Raw genomic sequence first — 20929 nt, 5'->3', positions numbered from 1 at the left:
ATATATATATATATATATATATATATATATATATACACACATACAAACATACACACAGTCCAGAAAGGGCTTAGCACTCTCAGTTACTCATTCCAGACAGAGGTACTTAACAAAACAAACATTCATAGATATAGAAGGCACTCTCCAGGAAAATCCATCAATGATATACTATACTGGGCAAAGATTTTACCAGATACAGATGTGAATGCTTATGTTATGGGAATTAGATTTTTTTTTTTTTACTTTTAGTGTAAATCCACAATAGAAACTAACTGTATACTTACACAAACTGTGTGTGTCACAAACTATATGTGTGTGTATATATGTAAATGTGAGTGTGTATGTACAGCACCCTCCATTAATATTGGAATATTGGAACCCTTGGTAAATATGTATTAATTTTTTAACCTTTTGATCTTTTGTTAAAAACATACACAAAAACAGAATTTATGTTTACCTGATAAATTACTTTCTCCAACGGTGTGTACGGTCCACGGCGTCATCCTTACTTGTGGGATATTCTCTTCCCCAACAGGAAATGGCAAAGAGCCCAGCAAAGCTGGTCACATGATCCCTCCTAGGCTCCGCCTTCCCCAGTCATTCGACCGACGTAAAGGAGGAATATTTGCATAGGAGAAATCATATGATACCGTGGTGACTGTAGTTAAAGAAAATAAATCATCAGACCTGATTAAAAAACCAGGGCGGGCCGTGGACCGGACACACCGTTGGAGAAAGTAATTTATCAGGTAAACATAAATTCTGTTTTCTCCAACATAGGTGTGTCCGGTCCACGGCGTCATCCTTACTTGTGGGAACCAATACCAAAGCTTTAGGACACGGATGATGGGAGGGAGCAAATCAGGTCACCTAGATGGAAGGCACCACGGTTTGCAAAACCTTTCTCCCAAAAATAGCCTCAGAAGAAGCAAAAGTATCAAATTTGTAAAATTTGGTAAAAGTGTGCAGTGAAGACCAAGTCGCTGCCTTACATATCTGATCAACAGAAGCCTCGTTCTTAAAGGCCCATGTGGAAGCCACGGCCCTAGTGGAATGAGCTGTGATTCTTTCAGGAGGCTGCCGTCCGGCAGTCTCATAAGCCAATCTGATGATGCTTTTAAGCCAAAAAGATAGAGAGGTAGAAGTTGCTTTTTGACCTCTCCTTTTACCAGAATAAACAACAAACAAGGAAGATGTTTGTCTGAAATCCTTTGTAGCATCTAAATAGAATTTTAGAGCACGGACAACGTCCAAATTGTGTAACAAACGTTCCTTCTATGAAACTGGATTCGGACACAAAGAAGGTACAACTATCTCCTGGTTAATATTTTTGTTGGAAACAACCTTCGGAAGAAAACCAGGCTCAGTACGTAAAAACCACCTTATCTGCATGGACCAGATAGGGCGGAGAACACTGCAGAGCAGATAACTCAGAAACTCTTCTAGCGGAAGAAATTGCAACCTAAAACAAAACTTTCCAAGATAATAACTTAATATCTATGGAATGTAAGGGTTCAAACGGAACCCCTTGAAGAACTGAAAGAACTAGATTAAGACTCCAGGGAAGAGTCAAAGGTCTGTAAACAGGCTTGATTCTAACCAGAGCCTGAACAAACGCTTAAACGTCTGGCACAGCTGCCAGCCTTTTGTGAAGTAAAACAGATAAAGCAGAGATCTGTCCCTTCAGAGAACTCGCAGAAAATCCTTTCTCCAAACCTTCTTGTAGAAAGGAAAGAATCTTAGGAATTTTTATCTTGTTCCATGGGAATCCTTTAGATTCACACCAACAGATATATTTTTTCCATATATTATGGTAAATTTTTCTAGTTACAGGCTTTCTAGCCTGAATAAGAGTATCTATTACAGAATCTGAAAACCCACGCTTTGATAAAATCAAGCGTTCAAACTCCAAGCAGTCAGTCGGAGGAAAACCAGATTCGGATGTTCGAATGGACCCTGAATAAGAAGGTCCTGTCTCAAAGGTAGCTTCCATGGTGGAGCCGATGACACATTCACCAGGTCTGCATACCAAGTCCTGCGTGGCCACACAGGAACTATCAAGGTCACCGAAGCCCTCTCCAGATTGATCCTGGCTACCAGCCTGGGAATGAGAGGAAACGGTGGGAATACATAAGCTAGGTTGAAGATCCAAGGTGCTACTATTGTATCCAATAGAGTTGCCTTGGGATCCCTGGATTTGGACCCGTAACAAGGGACCATGAAGTTCTGACGAGAGGCCATCAGAACCAAGTCTGGAATGCCCCATAATTGAGTTATTTGGGCAAAGATTTCCAGATGGAGTTCCCACTCCCCCGGATGCTCCTCCATCGCCAGGGAACTCCTTGTTACCCCCTGATGGTTGATATATGTAACAGTCGTCATGATGACTGATTGAAACCTTATGAATTTGGCCTTTGCTAGTCGAGGCCAAGCCTTGAGAGCATTGAATATCGCTCTCAGTTCCATTATGTTTATCGGGAGAAGAGAGTCTTCCCGAAACCATAGACCCTGAGTTTTCTGGGGTTCCCAGACCGCGCCCCAGCCCACCAGACTGGCGTCGGTCGTGACAATGACCTATTCTGGTCTGCGGAAGCTCATTCCCTGTGACAGGTTGTCCAGGGTCAGCCACCAACGGAGTGAATCTCTGGTTATTTGATCTACTTGTATCGTCGGAGACAAGTCTGTATAATCCCCATTCCACTGTCTGAGCATGCCCAGGTGCAATGGTCTTAGATGAATTCGTGCAAAAGGAACTATGTCCATTGCCGCAACCATCAACCCTATTACTTCCATGGACTGTGCTATGGAAGGAAGAAGAACAGAATGAAGTACCTGACAAGAGCTTAGAAGTTTTGATTTTCTGGCCTCTGTCAGAAAAACCTTCATTTCTAAGGAAACTATTATTGTTCCCAAGAAGGGAACTCTTGTTGACGGGGACAGAGAACTTTTTTCTATGTTCACTTTCCACCTGTGAGATCTGAGAAAGGCTAGGACAATGTCCGTATGAGCCCTTGCTTTTGACGGAGACGACACTTGAATCAGGATGTCGTCCAAGTAAGGTACTACTGCAATGCCCCTTGGTCTTAGCACTGCTAGAAGGGACCCTAGTACCCTTGTGAAAATCCTTGGAGCAGTGGCTAATCCGAATGGAAGTGCCACAGGTAATGCTTGTCCAGAAAGGCGAACCTTAGGAACCGAAAATGTTCCTTGTGGATAGGAATACGTAGGTACGCATCCTTTAAGTCCACCGTGGTCATGAATTGACCTTCCTGGATGGTAGGAAGGATCGTTCGAATGGTTTCCATTTTGAATGATGAAACCTTTAGAAACTTGTTTAGAATCTTGAGATCTAAAATAGGTCTGAATGTTCCCTCTTTTTTGGGAATTATGAACAGGTTGGAGTAAAAACCCATCCCTTGTTCTCCTAATGGAACAGGATGAATCACTCCCATGCTTAACAGGTCTTCTACACAGTGTAAGAATGCCTGTTCGAAGATAATTGAGACCCGTGGAACCTTCCCCTTGGGGGTAGTTTCCTGAATTCCAGGAGATAACCTTGAGAAACTATTTCTAGCGCCCAAGGATCCTGAACATCTCTTGCCCCAGCCTGAGCAAAGAGAGAAAGTCTGCCCCACACCAGATCCTTCCCAGATCGGGGGCCAACACTTCATGCTGTTTTGGTAGCAGTGGCAGGTGACTTGGCCTGCTTACCCTTGTTCCAGCCTTGCATCGGCCTCCAGGCTGGCTTGGTTTGAGAAGTATTACCCTCTTGCTTAGAGGGTGTAGAATTTGAGGCTGGTCCGTTTCTGCGAAAGGGACGAAAATTTGGCTTCTTTTTAGCCTTAAAAGACCTATCCAGAGGAAGGGCGTGGCCCTTTCCCCCAGTGATGTCTGAAATAATCTCTTTCAAGTCAGGGCCAAACAGTGTTTTACCCTTGAAAGGGATGTTAAGCAAAAGCGCTCTGCGCGCCACGATAGCAAACCCTGAATTATTCGCCGCTAATCTAGCTAATTGCAAAGCGGCATCTAAAATAAAAAAGAGTTAGCCAATTTAAGAGCTTGAACTCTGTCCAAAACCTCCTCGTACGAAGATTCTTTATTGAGCGACTTTTCTAGTTCTTCGAACCAGAAACACGCAGCTGTAGTGACAGGAACAATGCATGAAATTGGTTGTAGAAGGTAACCTTGCTGAACAAACATCTTTTTAAGCAAACCCTCTAACCTTTAATCCATAGGATCTTGAAAGCACAACTATCTTCTATAGGAATAGAAGTGCGTTTGTTTAGAGTAGAAACCGCCCCCTCGACCTTGGGGACTGTATGCTATAAGTCCTTTCTGGGGTCGACTATAGGAACTAATTACTTAAATATAGGGGGAGGACAAAAGGTATGCCGGGCCTTTCCCACTCCTTATTTACTATGTCCGCCACCCGCTTGGGTATAGGAAAAACATCGGGGGGCACCGGAACCTCTAGGAACTTGTCCATCTTACCTAATTTCTCTGGAATGACCAAATTGTCACAATCATCCAGAGTAGATAATACCTCCTTAAGTAGTGCGTGGAGATGTTGAAATTTAAATTTAAAAGTTACAATATCAGGTTCTGCTTGTTGAGAAATTTTCCCTGAATCTGAAATTTCTCCCTCAGACAAAACCTCCCTCCTGGCCCCTTCAGATAGGTGTGAGGGTATGTCAGAACAGATATCATCAGCGTCCTCTTGCTCTTCAGTGTTTAAAACAGAGCAATCACGCTTTCTCTGATAAGTAGGCATTTTGGAAAAAAATGCATGCAATAGAATTATCCATTACAGCCATTAATAGTTGTATGGTAATAAGTATTGGCGCACTAGATGTACTAGGGGCCTCTTGTGTGGGCAAAACTGGTGTAGACACAGAAGGGGATGATGCAGTACCATGCTTACTCCCCTCATTAGAGGAATCATCTTGGGCAATATCATATCTATGGCATTATTATCCCTACTTTGTTTGGACATTATGACACAAATATATCACATATATTTAAATGGGGAGACACATTGGCTTTCATACATATAGAACATCGTTATCTGATGGTTCAGACATGTTAAACAGGCTTAAACTTGTCAACAAAGCACAAAAAACGTTTTACAATAAAACCGTTACTGTCCCTTTAAATTTCAAACTGAACACACTTTATTACTGAATATGTGAAAAAGTATGAAGGAATTGTTCAAATTTCACCAAAATTTCACCACAGTAACTTAATTTGCACACCAAATTTGAAAGCTTTAACCCTTAAAATAACGGAACCGGAGCCGTTTTTACATTTAACCCCTATACAGTCCCAGGTATCTGCTTTGCTGAGACCCAACCAAGCCCAGAGGGGAATACGATACCAAATGATGCCTTCTATAAGCTTTTTCAGTGGTTCTTAGCTCCTCACACATGCATCTGCATGCCATGCTTTCCAAAAACAACTGCGCATTAGAGGCGCGAAAATGAGGCTCTGTCTATGACTAGAAAAGGCCCCCAGTGAAAAAGGTGTCCAATACAGTGCCTGCCATTTTTATTAAAACAATCCCCAAGATTTAACAACTATTAAAAGTAATAATCTGCCAAATATACTTAGTAAAGTAATCGTTTTAGCCCAGAAAAATGTCTACCAGTTTTTTAAGCCCTAATGAAGCCCTTTATTCTTTTACTTAAACTAAGAAAATGGCTTACCGGTTCCCATAGGGAAAATGACAGCTTCCAGCATTACCGAGTCTTGTTAGAAATGTGTCATACCACAAGCAGCAAAAGTCTGCTCACTGTTTCCCCCAACTGAAGTTAATTCCTCTCAACAGTCCTGTGTGGAAACAGCCATCGATTTTAGTAACGGTTGCTAAAATCATTTTCCTCTTACAAACAGAAATCTTCATCTCTTTCCTGTTTCAGAGTAAATAGTACATACCAGCACTATTTTAAAATAACAAACTCTTGATTGAAGAATAAAAACTACATTTAAACACCAAAAAACTCTAAGCCATCTCCGTGGAGATGTTGCCTGTACAACGGCAAAGAGAATGACTGGGGAAGGCGGAGCCTAGGAGGGATCATGTGACCAGCTTTGCTGGGCTCTTTGCCATTTCCTGTTGGGGAAGAGAATATCCCACAAGTAAGGATGACGCCGTGGACCGGACACACCTATGTTGGAGAAAATACTCTACACTCATGGATATCAAACAATTGCAAACACAACACAGGTTTATATATATATAAAAAAAATATTGTTAAATATATGTGTGGCACAATAACTGGAACCCTTTAAGTCAATACTTTGTGCTACCTCCCTTTGCCAAGATTACAGCTCTGAGTCTTCTCCTATAATCAAAAAAAACAAAAGGTGGTGGCAGCACTACTTTATTGGAGCATAAACACAACCAAACAGCGACTTTGTTGCTGAACTCTGCCAGTCTGACCATTCTATTGGTTTACCCCTGAACTGCTATACTGCTGGATATCCTTTTGTTGCCGACTCCTGCCTGTTCCAGGTCCTTCTATTCTATTGGTTTACCCCTGAACTGTTATACTGCTGGATATCCTTTTGTTGCTGACCCCTGCCTGTTCCCGCTTCATCTATTGGTTTATCCCTGAACTGCCATACTTCTGGATTACCTTCCTGTTGCCGCTGAGTACTGCCCTGCCTGCTGTGAGCACTGCTTACCTCATGTAACAATCTCTCGCTCTGCTCTGGGATGTTTCCTATCATTCCACTTGATGCTGGGATAAGACGACTACTGGCCAAGTTTGGTCTGATAGTGGAATATCCCACGAGCATTACACTCCTTGCACAGAAGGCAAAGAGAATGACTTGGTGTTGTGGGAAGGGAAACTTAACAGCTTTGCTGTGGTGCTCTTTGCGTCCTTCTGCTGGCCAGGAGTAGTATTCCCAACAGTAATTGATGAAGCTGTGGACTCACCATATCTTAGGAAAGAAATATAATCAATATTCTAGTACAGGGCTCCACAAACCCAGGAGCCTGGGAGCCACTGGCTCCTAGAATTTTACAGCTGGCTCTAACTTTTGGGGGTTTTCTTCATATATCTATATACAAATCCCATTCTCTAGCTCCTAAAAATATGTCTAGCTCCTAAATATCCTTACTGGCTCCTAAATTTTAAACAGATTTGCCAAGCACTGTTCTAGTAATCACTCTGCGTGTATGAAACTACAGAGCTAAGTCTATTAGAACTCAACTAGAGAAAACAATTTAATGGACAAGTATAAGGTAACCTCATTGGGTGCTCTGAACAATTAAAGATGAGTTTCTGCTTATGAGGATGGCATGTTCCATACCATTTAAAAAAGGATAGTGTATAGATGAACCTACAGGGAACCTTACGTGCTTATGGAGAGAGTAAGTAGCAGTATCTAGAAACTACTGATATGTATACCTGCTTTCCCTGAGGAAAAACACATCTCTGATCCCGGCTCCATAGCTTACCCAGGAAGAGTAACAAAATCTGTGCCCGGCGAGAATGTAGGAAACTAACTAGTGAACACTCACCTAATAAACAAAGTGGATCAACCAAGGAACCGAGAGACATCAGTATAGAAACATCCTACCCCATTGTCTTTTGAGCCCGGTGTCCACCCAAGAGCAATCCAATAGTAGTAATAAACTGCCAATTTCTGGAAAAAAGTCACAGTAGTGGCGTATACTCCTCATACTGATCTTGAATATTTGCGGAAAGCACACCATCTAGGAGAAAAGAAAGGCTCGGAAATTCATAGCACCCTCCACCAACCAGCCAATGTCCTGTGCTCAGCCTCTCTCCTCTCTGTCCGCCATAATGGCGTTTGTGCAGATTTGAATACAAAAGATAAAATGAGGAGACCCGAGCGCGGCACCCGCCGGCAGTAACGAGTGAGGATATGAGCCCCGTCACCACTTTCTGTTGGAGTACCGCAAGGCTCTGTCCTCGGTCCCCTTCTCTTCTCAATCTACACGTCATCACTAGGTTCCCTAATAAAGTCCCACGGTTTACAATATCATTTGTATGCCGACGCACCCAAATCTACTTCTCTGCACCAGACCTATCTCCTTCCTTGCTAACCCGTGTCACTAACTGTCTTTCTCACATCTCTAACTGGATGTCCTCTCACTACCTCAAGCTAAATCTCTCCAAAACTGAGCCCCTTATTTTTCCCCCTTCCTCAAAACTCTCCACCCCCAATCTCTCTATAACTGTCAACAACTCCATCATTACCCCTACCCCGCACGCCCAATGTCTCGGGTCACATTTGACTGAGATCTTTTTTTCACTCCTCACATTCAGTCAGCCTGCCGCTTCCACCTTAAAAACATCTCTAAAATTAGACACTTCCTTACACAAGACACAACTAAGATTTTAATCCACTCTCTCATTCTTTCCCGCCTTGATTTCTGCAACTCTGTCCTCTCTGGTCTCCCCACCTGCCGCCTAGCTCCTTTATAATCCATAATGAATGCCTCTGCCAGACTCATCTTCCTTACACGTCGCTCTTCATCTGCTGCACCTCTCTGCCAATCTCTTCACTGGCTTCCTCTTGCCTCTAGGATCAAACACAAAATTCTCATTCTGACATACAAAGCCCTCAACTGCACTGCTCTCCCCTATATCTCAGACCTTGTCTCCAGATACTCTCCCTCCCGTCCCCTTCGCTCTGCTCATGACCTCCTACTCTCCTCCTCTCTTGTCACCTCATCACACTCCCGTTTACAGGACTTCTCCAGACTGGCTCCCATCTTGTGGAACTCTCTGCCTCGCTCCACAAGACTCTCTTCTAATTTTAAAAGCTTCAAGTGCTCCCTAAAGACTCTACTGTTCAGGGATGCATACAACCTACACTAACCTTTACTAATACCAGTTCCTCTCCTCCATTGCTATCCCCTGAACCCCCTTAGCATCTAAGCCTATGAGTCCAGCTGTTTGTAGATCACCTTCTTAAGAGCTGACTACAACAGTGCAACTCTTGGCAGGGCCCTCTACCCATTTGATCCCTATAATTGTTTTGTTGTACTCCGCCTTTGTTTATAGCGCTGCGGAATCTGTTGGCGCTCTACAAATAACCGATAATAATAATAATAATAATAATGATAATAATAATAATAAGTGTCCCTGTCCTTAGTATAAAATATTAGCCAATATTTGACATGTTGGAATGCTGTGAGCTAAACTGCTAGTAAAGTCCCAGAAATACCCAACAAGAGTAACTAGTGGTGCTGTACCATTAAGCCAGGCTATGAACACAAGTGTAGCCATTGGTGGCATTAGGGCTGATAGAGATACATGGGTACTTACCCAGGTGCAGTCCCTTCTACTGTTCTTACCCCTATGGAGACAGAAGGTAGCCCATCCTGTGCTGTAACTAACAGTAAAGGATATCTTGAGAGAGTCCTTTTAATAGCCAAAACAGGAGGAGGCTAAAGAACTATCCCAGCGACACCCATGGCAGGCTTGTGACACAACTCCAACAAGAAGATGTAATTTGCACAGCCAGTACTCTTCTGGAACCTTCTCTTCAATGAACTATCCATTGACCGAAATTCTGGGATTAACATCCCTGCGATTCTTTAAAAAAAAAAAAAAAAAACTGGAACACCTCTATCCTTGCCTGCTCCGTGTTGATGAGGCAAATGACTACTGGGATAGAGAGGAAAGTGGGAGGGATATTTAAAGCTTTGCTGTAGGGTCTCTTTGCCTCCTCATTGTGTCCAGGAAGTGAAATCCCCACAAGTAATGATTTTTGTGGACTATCACCACCATAGAAAGAAATTACATCTTGTGTTCAATGTTCCTGTAATTGATGGACTGTTGGTTGTAGTTAAAGTGATTGTCAAGTTTTTAAATATTTTCTGGCTACTATATAAAATTACTATAAAAAACAGGGGCACTTAAATTGATTAATTATTTTTAAGATGCTGGATTTCTAAAATATTTACCATTTAGAGATAAGCATCGTGCCGTTCCTCCACCCACATCTCCTTCTTTCTTTAGCTGAGCAATGACGAATCCGGATTAATCCAATCATTCGGCTAGATTACGAGTCTTGCGTTAGCCTTAAAAAGCAGCGTTGAGAGGTCCCAACGCTGCTTTTTAATGCCCGCTGGTATTACGAGTCTGGCAGGAGAGGGACTACCGCTCACTTTTCTTCCGCGACTCGAGCTTACCGCAAATCCCCTTACGTCAATTGTGTATCCTATCTTTTTTTTTTTTTTTTTTTTTTTTTTTTTTTTTTAATTTTTTATTGAGGTTTAATGAAATGACATACAGGCAAAGTATACAGAAATAAATTCAAAAACATAATACATAAAGAAATGCCAGCAAAGTTATGGACCTTCTCCTCTACTCCAGAGGCCACTTTTGGACCCCACAACATGTAAAATAAAACAGTGGAAGGTACAATGAAACTAATGAGACCACTCATGGGTCTCAAATGAACCTCAGGTTTTATAATATTTTTTAAGCTATAAAACATGTTTGAGTAAATGCAGGTTCTAAAATATTTTCAAATCTATAAAACATACTTGGATGCATGGATAACATGGGAGAGATAAATAGTAGAACATGCTTGAGTAAATATAGGGTCTGTATTGTTTTTAACACTAGCAAACATGCTTGAGTATGGCAATATAGTAAGATAGATAATATGCAGGTATGATAGGAATACCCAACAATAATAGAAGATGGCATGGACGCCCTCACTTAGAATAACCTAAGCCGCAATTCATTATGCAATTAAGACCTCATATGCGTTTTGCTCTTTGCACCCTGCTCGGCAAGGAAAAAGCAGATATATAAGCTGAAAGGGCATAAAGGGGTACCTTAGGAAGCTCTTGAGATATACCAAGTCACAGTACAGTTAGATCTTGGCTGCACAAATAAACAGTACAGTATGATAGACATTAAGGGATAAATATTAGATTATATAGTTAGAAGAAGGTGGACACATTTGCTGATACATGTCTAAGCTGCAAACTGCAAAGAACCAGAAGCTTATGAGACACAAAAAACTATGCTAGTAAGTTCCTGACACAGGCTAGGCCAGAGTGAGACTAGGTTTTGGCCTCTTAGCTGGGAGAGTAGGCATAGGTATGACAGGAGTCATTCTGCAAGTTGGGTGACTACAGCTCTTATTGGATAGCACAAAATCATAGAAATAGGTGCGCTCAAAGTATAAGCAGTAAATAATAGGAATTCAACGATAACAGTACATGGGAATAATCATATTAGTATTCAAGTGCATAGGCTAGGCTTAGACAGACATGAGCTCTTTAGATTTATACTTGGGATGTAATAACCCTATAGGTAGAAATGGCCTATAGTAATGCAGGAAACTAGGGACATAGGGCTGACAGTTAAAGCGTGAACTGTAGTTTCCGCCTCGGCCGCTGGCGAAAACACAGCCACTAGTTTACATGGTGTACTAACCTAGTAGCAGCTCTATGAGGGAGTCATATATTTAACTAGTCTTAGCTAGACATGGTGGATATATCTACTATAGGTATGCAAACTGTTGATAACATATAAACTATTCAATGTATTAACTAAATAACTAACCAAAACTAGAAAAACTTAACCCATGTTGTAAGGGTGTATTAACTTTGCTGAGCAAATAAACCAAGGTAACCCCCTCAAACAGGACAGTTATCCCATGCATTAATAAATCTTGGCTATAAATGAAAAGAAAAAACATAAATAAATCAAACTTCTTGTACGAGTTGCTGAATCACTCTGTCCACAACATTACAGCAATCCAGATATACAATGCCCGTTCAGGATTGGGGCAGCATTTACCCCACTCCAGCTTTCTCTAAAGAGAAGCGATATTTGAGGTTTGTAATATAAATGTCCCCAAAAATAGCTTTATATTTCGTGACGATATTCAACAAGTCAATCATTTATCCCGGCTGAAGTAAAAAAGAGAAAGCCTATGTGCGTTAAAAGACCGCAAACCACAAACTTTGAACCGGAATGAAAGGAGCAGTCCTAGCCCACACCAAACCTCGAATTTAGCAAAATGTTCTCCTGAGGTACCTTTACTTCTTGTGATGTGAGGCTATATTGAGTTGGCGGGTTCATTGTGGGCCGTGTATGAGAGCCCTCAGTAATAAAAGGCCAGCTAGAGCCAAGTTCATTTGCCCAAATGTTTCCCCGTTTACTGCCTTTTACTCTCCAGTCTGCTAGCAAGTTGCGATAGTTGCTCATCTGTGCTGGGACGGCCCGTGGTTCTTTTATACTCTGGGTGGCAGTGCGGGCTGTGAAACCACCATTTCCCCTGACCTCGGGTCCGAGATTGTCTCTCATAAAACTATGTCGGGCAAACTCGGTAATCATGCTGGTTCTGGGAGCACTATCAGGTAGAAAGGGACAGGAAAGTAAGGGGTTACTGTAGCACTCACTCTCACTTTAATTGATGATATAAAATAAGAACATTCATACTTTATTATTATTAAGTAAAACCAGGATAAACATCCCTAGTGGTTAAATTATGCTACCCACAACCACCTATTATACTAAAATAAAAGCAAAGTTGGCCCTCCTAACACTCCTCTGTTTCCTGGCCGATAACTGGAAGCGTCGGCATCAGGTGGCTGGAGTGATAGGGTGAGCCGGTAGAGAACGTGCTGTACAAACGCGTTTCGGCTATTAAAAAGCCTTTGTCAATGTTTCACATTCCAAGTCTAAAAATAGTAAGCCGAGGCTCCGATGTTCGGAGCTTAATATCTCCCCAGAACACCGGTCAGTAGCCAATCCGGGATCTTTCCCAGGTTCCACCTTCATGTCCTCCAATCGGTTACGGGCTTAGTTCACGCCCATACAAAAGTATTCATCCGATTGGAGTAGAGCAATTCACCTTGACAGTGGTGGATTAACATGCATGATTCACGTCCGTAAGAAAGTCTCCATCTGATTGGAGCAATACCACACGCTTTGTCATTGGTGTAATATCGGACTCTGTGAAATCTGCATCCTATGGCTACTTAACCTTAGATACTTTAAACCCCAATGCATCCATGGAAAAATCCATCATCATTCTGCCAGTTATATACAGTCTTCTAGAATCTATGGCTATTTCATATACAGTGGTTATGTATAGTATCGTAGAGGAGGGATGGAACATATCTCCAGGATGATATGTAGTTATAAAATAGAACAGATATAATGAACCTGATCAACTGTCCTATTTTGGGAGCTAATTTTGAGCTTCCACAGGGTCGAGGTTGGGGGTCTAGGATTTTTATAATTTCTTTTACTTTACATCCTGATATTTGTGTTTTTCCCTCGTCAATAAATTTAATTTTGACCTAAACAATTTCCACCATCTAGTATACATTGATGATTGTTTCACGGAATGGTCGTTTGTGGAGTGAACTTTGTAACAATTAATGCCCCCATATACGAAGGGGTAATGTTTTTACTCCTTCCTATGCCTATAAGAGACTGAAAAAGAATTTATGCTATATAGGTATAGTCCAGTATATGAAGGTGAAACACACAGAGATGTGCATAGGATTATATGTTTAAGTGTAATATTATGGTCTGCTGGTACTTATCGGATACGAATACATATCTTTGTATGGATTTTACGTATCTAAACACAGAGTATTTCAAGCCCACAAAATACATAACTAACTACTTCGGGGAGATAATATTGGTAACATTCCTATGTCTCCACAAATCTGTACACATTTTAAAGTCATCATTATTACGATCGACTTGGATGATGGATTTTTCCATGGATGCATTGGGGTTTAAAGTATCTAAGGTTAAGTAGCCATAGGATGCAGATTTCACAGAGTCCGATATTACACCAATGACAAAGCGTGTGGTATTGCTCCAATCAGATGGAGACTTTCTTACGGACGTGAATCATGCATGTTAATCCACCACTGTCAAGGTGAATTGCTCTACTCCAATCGGATGAATACTTTTGTATGGGCGTGAACTAAGCCCGTAACCGATTGGAGGACATGAAGGTGGAACCTGGGAAAGATCCCAGATTGGCTACTGACCGGTGTTCTGGGGAGATATTAAGCTCCGAACATCGGAGCCTCGGCTTACTATTTTTAGACTTGGAATGTGAAACATTGACAAAGGCTTTTTAATAGCCGAAACGCGTTTGTACAGCACGTTCTCTACCGGCTCACCCTATCACTCCAGCCACCTGATGCCGACGCTTCCAGTTATCGGCCAGGAAACAGAGGAGTGTTAGGAGGGCCAACTTTGCTTTTATTTTAGTATAATAGGTGGTTGTGGGTAGCATAATTTAACCACTAGGGATGTTTATCCTGGTTTTACTTAATAATAATAAAGTATGAATGTTCTTATTTTATATCATCAATTAAAGTGAGAGTGAGTGCTACAGTAACCCCTTACTTTCCTGTCCCTTTGTTCCTCATATAGATTTGAGGGGTAGCACCGGAATTTTATAATTCCTATCTCATCTATCATTACAGTGTAGTGCCAGTTTGTCTTTCTTTTTGTTCCTAGCACTATCAGGTAGCCCAGGGAACGCCAAGTTCTCTGCAGTGTAGCACCTCGAACTTATGGTTAGCAGAACTGTGGGTCCCAGAGGCACATCGCAGCTAACATGGCTGTCATTAGAAGCCCCGTCTCTCTCGGCAGCCAGTGTCTCTCTCTGCTTTAACGGAGCTAGTGTGGCAGTATCTGTACATGGCTGTGACGGTCCCACTTTTACTGCCTCGTTACCCCCTGACTGGCCGTTGGGGCTTGCGGTCCTCCCTAGAATCTGAGACCGGGCGTCCTTTTCCCTCTCAAGGGGCTCCATATTAAGTGTAGATCTGTTACTCGCCCGTCGTGCAGCCTTGCAGAGCGAGTCAAAGGTGTCTGTTATAGATGCCAGGAGGGTCGCTTTATGCAGGTCTAAGAGCTCAGTGAGTTCCACCATGATTGCTATGTTCCTCTCCATGTCGCACAGTAGCGTGGTCTTTCAGCTGATGGTTGCAAATAATAGAAAGTTATTATCCTATAATAAAGGATATCGTAACCCCTGGGTGGGGGGGGGGTATTAACACGGCAGCCCCAGACCCACGTTTCAAGACCTATACAGGATCCTCTTTTCATAAGTTACTGCGTAGCTGCAAAAATGGCTTGAATCCTGTTAATAGGCCTGTCCCGTAGCTGCCTCAGAGAACATAGGCAGGAGCTCCATCAAAACATCAACTCCTAGGATCTCTATTCACCGTGATAAATAGCCAATAAATATCCGTTGTAGAGCGATAGATATTGAAGTTTTGCTATATTAAACTTATTAAAATAACTTCAGATACAGAGAGCTTCACTGAGATGCGTCCTGCCGCAGAGAGTGTAGGCTCCGCCCCCCTGTATCCTATCTTTTTAATGGGACTTGCATAACGCCGGTATTACGAGTCTTGGAAGAAGTGAGCAGTTGACCCTCTCCTGTCAAGACTCCTACCGCATTTAAAAGTCAGTAGTTAAGAGTTTTATTGGCTAACGCCGTAACATAAAACTCTTAACTAAAGTTCTTAAAAGTACACTAACACCCATAAACTACCTATTAACCCCTAAACCGAGCCCCCCCCCCCCCACATCGCAAACACTTAAAGGTTTTAACCCCTAATCTGCCGACCGGACATTGCCGCCACTATAATAAACATATTAACCCCTAAACTGCCGCACTCCCACCTCGCAAACACTAGTTACATTTTTATTAACCCATAATCTGCCGTCCCTAACATCGCTGACACCTATCTACATTTATTAACCCCTGATCTGCCGACCCCAACGTCGCCGCTACTATATTAAATTTATTAACCCCTAAACCTAAGTCTAACCCTAAGTCTAACCCCCCCTAACTTAAATATAATTTAAATAAAACAAAATTAAATTACTACAATTAAATAAATTAATCCTATTTAAAACTAAATACTTACCTATAAAATAAATCATAAGATAGCTACAATATAACTAATAGTTACATTGTAGCTATTTTAGGATTTATTTTTATTTTACAGGCAGGCAACTTTGTATTTATTTTAACTAGGTAGAATAGTTATTAAATAGTTATTAACTATTTAATAACTACCTAGTTAAAATAAGTACAAATTTACCTGTAAAATAAATCCTAACCTAAATTACAATTACACCTAACACTACACTATCATTAAATTAATTACATAAACTAACTACAATTAACTACAATTAAATTAAATAAACTAAAGTACGAAAAACAACAAACACTAAATTACAGAAAATAAAAAAATAATTAAAATTTTTTTAAACTAATTACACCTAATCTAAACTCCCTAAAAAAATAAAAAAGCCCCCCAAAATAATAAAATTCCCTACCCTATACTAAATTAAAAATAGCCCTTAGAAGGGCCTTTTGCGGGGCATTGCCTCAAAGTAATCAGCTCTTTTACCTGTAAAAAATAATACAATATCACCCCCCAACATTAAAACCCACCACCCACACACCCAACCCTACTCTAAAACCCACCCAATACCCCCTTAAAAAATCCTAACACTACCCCTTGAAGATCAAGCAAAGAATGAAGGTTCCTTTAAATGACGTCATCCAAGATGGCGTCCCTTGAATTCCGTTTGGCTGAAAGGATTCCATCAGCCAATAGGATTGAAGTTCAATCCTATTGGCTGATCCAATCAGCCAGTAGGATTGAGGTTGCATTCTATTGGCTGATTGGATCAGCCAATAGGATTGAACCTCAATCCTATTGGCTGATTGGATCAGCCAATAGCATTTTTCCTACCTTAATTCCGATTGGCTGATAGAATCCTATCAGCCAATCGGAATTCAAGGGACGCCATCTTGGATGACATCATTTAAAGGAACCTTCATTCTTTGCTTGGACTTCGTTTGAAGAGGATGCTCCGCGTCGGCTGGATTCAAGATGGACCCGCTCCGCTCCGGATGGATGAAGATAGAAGATGCCGCTTGGAGGACCTCTTCTGCCCGGATCGGATGAAGACTTCTGCCCCTCTGGAGGTCCACTTTTGCCCGGCTGGGTGAAGACGTCTCAAGGTAGGGTGATCTTCAAGGGGGTAGTGTTAGGTTTTATTAAGGGGGGATTGGGTGGGTTTTAGAGTAGGGTTGGGTGTGTGGGTGGTGGGTTTTAATGTTGGGGGGGTATTGTAATTTTTTTACAGGTAAAAGAGCCGATTACTTTGGGGCAATGCCCTGCAAAACGCCCTTTTAAGGGCTATTTGTAATTTAGTATAGGGTAGGGAATTTTATTATTTTGGGGGGCTTTTTTATTTTATTAGGGGGATTAGAATAGGTGTAATTAGTTTAAAAAAATTGTAATTATTTTTTTATTTTCTGTAATTTAGTGTTTGTTTTTGTACTTTAGTTTTTTTAATTTAATTGTAGTTAATTGTAGTTAGTTTATGTAATTAATTTAATGATAGTGTAGTGTTAGGTGTAATTGTAATTTAGGTTAGGATTTATTTTACAGGTAAATTTGTACTTATTTTAACTAGGTAGCTATTAAATAGTTAATAACTATTCTACCTAGTTAAAATAAATACAAAGTTGCCTGTAAAATAAATATAAATCCTAACATAGCTACAATGTAACTATTAGTTATATTGTAGCTATCTTAGGGTTTATTTTACAGGTAAGTATTTAGTTTTAAATAGGAATAATTTATTTAATTGTAGTTATTTTATTTAGATTATTTTAAATTATATTTAAATTAGGGGGGTGTTAGGATTAGGGGTATACTTAGGTTTAGGGGTTAATAACTTTATTATAGTGGCGGCGGCAGATTAGGGGTTAATAAGTGTAGGTAGGTTGCGGCGACGTTGGGGGGACAGATTGGGGTTAATAAATATAATGTAGGGTTTGGCGATGTTGGGGGCAGCAGATTAGGGGTTCATAGGGATAATGTAGGTGGTGGCGGTGTCCGGAGCGGCAGATTAGGGGTTAATAATATAATGCAGGTGGCGACGATGTCGGGGACGGCAGATTAGGGGTTAATAAGTGTAAGATTAGGGGTGTTTAGTCTCGGGGTTCATGTTAGGGTGTTAGGTGTAGACATAAAATTAATTTCCCCATAGGAATCAATGGGGCTTCGTTAGGAGCTGAATGCTGTTTTTTTTGCAGGTGTTAAGTTTTTTTCAGCCAGCTCAGCCCCATTGTTTCCTATGGGGAAATCATGCACAAGCACGTTTAGCCAGCTCACCGCTACCATAAGCAGCGCTGGTATTGAGGTGAGATGTGGAGCTAAATTTTGCTCTACGCTCACCTTTTTGCGGCTAACGCCAGGTTTAAAAAAACCTGTAATATCAGCGTTGTCTTAAGGTAGCGTTAAAAAAAAAGGCTTGTTAGCAACGCACCCCTGTTACCGCAAAACTCGTAATCTAGGCGATTATGTGCCCCACGAGCTAGATGCCAAGTGGGGCATGCTACGATTGGATGAAGCTGGATTTGTCATCTCTCAGATAAAAAAAGGAGGAGATGCAGACGGAGGAATGGCGCAATGTTTACCATGTCTAAATGGTAAATATTTTAGAAATGCAGCGTCTTAAAAATAATTAATCAATTAAAGTGTGCCTGTTTTTTATAGTAATTTTATTTAGTAGCCAGAAAATCTTTAATTTTTACAATCACTTTAACATTGTACAGTTTCATATCTGAAATTGAGAACTTTCAAAGTTCCAATAGGTTTTTATTTTCCAGCATAAAGAAACAAGGCCTGAAAGATTGTTTCTTTCGTTTACAAAGAAATATGTATTGTGGTATATTAAAAATGTATTGCCAACTACACCAATGATAAAAACTAAATTTAAGTACTAACACTTTATTGAATCCAAAAGTTATTTAACAAGAAAAGCATATACAATACCTTTGCAAGTCCTCCACACTGTATATCAGCACCATACGGTTTGTAAAAAATCTTTATCCCATTCTTCATCACAGTACTCTCCTTACTGGTATAACATGCTTCACGATTATATTCAAATTTAGCATTTATATCTTTCAATGAAAATACACAGAGAGCAGATCTCTCTGAAACAGATTCTTTCCCATTTTTGCTGTAAACTCCAAATAGAAATTTCCCTTCTTCAGGTGACTTGTTCATGACACGTGCTAACTCCTCTCCAGGGGTGGTGATAAAAAACGAATGGCAGAAATTGTAATCATGCTGATTGTCTTTACATTCAAGGTCCATCTCAATGTAGGAATAATAGTTAGGATCATATTTACACATCCTGGAAATTAACGTCTTATTTCTACCTGTACTTTTCTCCAAGCGGGTAGATATAAAAAAAACGTATCGATCATCCTCAAACGCTGTGACAAACTGCTGAAAAGTGAACGATAATGCAGCAGACTTGAATGCTGTAGAATCTACATATGTCTCAAAGGGTCCCCGATCACCATATTCATCTAGAAGTCTAGTGCTAATGATAATTCCATTGTCTGACTGCCCATTGCCTTTACCAACAAATAAGACCCGCAATGTTTCAGACATCTTTACGACTGTCAAGTTGGTCACCAAACCAACAGTTGAAATATTTTCATCGTTGCTTGCAACAAATGATTTCTCACCTTTGCTATCATCATAAGATATTTCTGCTGAAATATTCACTGCTTTCCTCAGAGAACATATTCCTTTAAAGATGCTTCCACATACAACAATCCGATCATTTGGCCCATCTAGCAAAAGTAGTTTATTATAATTGTCTGTTAGCGTTGCATGGGAACACTGAGAGATATCAATAGGAGGAGTACACGTTTTTAAATCTAATCTTGGACCTGTCGACACATTAACTTGCAATCCAAGATCTGCAGAAAGTTGATATAAACGGTTAATGGCTCCTACATAAACTATGCCATTTTCAGGGTTTATTGTTTGTTGATTTAGTTCAGTGTCACTCTGAAAATACTGGAATGTCTCTGCTTTTGATGATAATATAAAAAAGTTCAAAATGCTCAGTGCTTGAATCCATGCAGCCATGTTGGGATAGTGCCTGAAAGAAAAAAAAAGAAAAAGCAAGTTTAAACAAAAACACATTAAGTGACTGCATCCAGAATTAAATTTGTCAAGAAATACAATTATCTGCTACATGACTGCATATATACCCAAAAAAATCAGGGTATATTTTAGCCTAGGCAAACAAAGAACTTGCCTAGGGCAGCAGGTTTGGGCGGGGGCAGCACTTTGAGTATGACTTCACACACACTCACATACACATTTACATGAAAAGAAGTCACTTTACACCCTCACCAAAAAAATATTATGGCCAAAAAAGGCCTATATCCGGACATCCGGCAGCAGAGTTTTGAGTGCCTATGGCAGCACAAAACCTAAATACACCAGCACATAAAATAACAGAATTTATGCTTACCTGATAAATTACTTTCTCTTGTGGTGTATCCAGTCCACGGATTCATCCTTTACTTGTAGGATATTCTCCTTCCTAACAGGAAGTGGCAAAGAGAGCACACAGTAGAGCTGCCCATATAGCTCCCCCTCTAGCTCCACCCCCCAGTCATTCGACCGGAGGTTAGGAAGAAAAAGGAGAAACCATAGGGTGCAGTGGTGACTGTAGTTTAAACAAAAAAATCTACCTGACTTAATAGCCAGGGCGGGCCGTGGACTGGAAACACCACAAGAGAAAGTAATTTATCAGGTAAGCATAAATTCTGTTTTCTCTTGTAAGGTGTATCCAGTCCACAGATTCATCCTTTACTTGTGGGATACCAATACCAAAGCTTTAGGACACGGATGAAGGGAGGGAACAAGACAGGTACCTTAAACGGAAGGCACCACTGCTTGTAAAACCTTTCTCCCAAAAATAGCCTCAGAAGAAGCAAAAGTATCGAATTTGGAAAATTTGGAAAAAGTATGCAGCGAAGACCAAGTCGCTGCCTTACAAATCTGTTCAACAGAAGCCTCATTTTTAAAAGCCTA

At 40.8% G+C, this 20929-nt stretch overlaps 1 protein-coding gene across 1 annotated transcript in view; it reads right to left on the bottom strand.

Annotated features, from left to right (window-relative positions):
- Nucleotides 1-19976, bottom strand: part of LOC128643556 (plexin-B2) — a 44665-nt gene extending 24689 nt beyond the window's left edge. The window contains exon 1 of the mRNA XM_053696399.1: nt 18857-19976. Within this exon, the coding sequence (XP_053552374.1) occupies nt 18857-19972 (1116 nt within the window). The 5' untranslated portion in view covers nt 19973-19976. The remainder of the gene's footprint in view (nt 1-18856) is intronic.
- Nucleotides 19977-20929: the final 953 nt, after the last annotated feature.

The sequence above is a fragment of the Bombina bombina genome, unplaced genomic scaffold, assembly GCF_027579735.1.
Source record: "Bombina bombina isolate aBomBom1 unplaced genomic scaffold, aBomBom1.pri scaffold_1219, whole genome shotgun sequence".
NCBI classification, from domain to species: Eukaryota; Metazoa; Chordata; class Amphibia; order Anura; family Bombinatoridae; genus Bombina; species Bombina bombina.
Note: the sequence above shows the minus strand (reverse complement) of the source record. Positions and strands in the feature narration are given on the sequence as shown.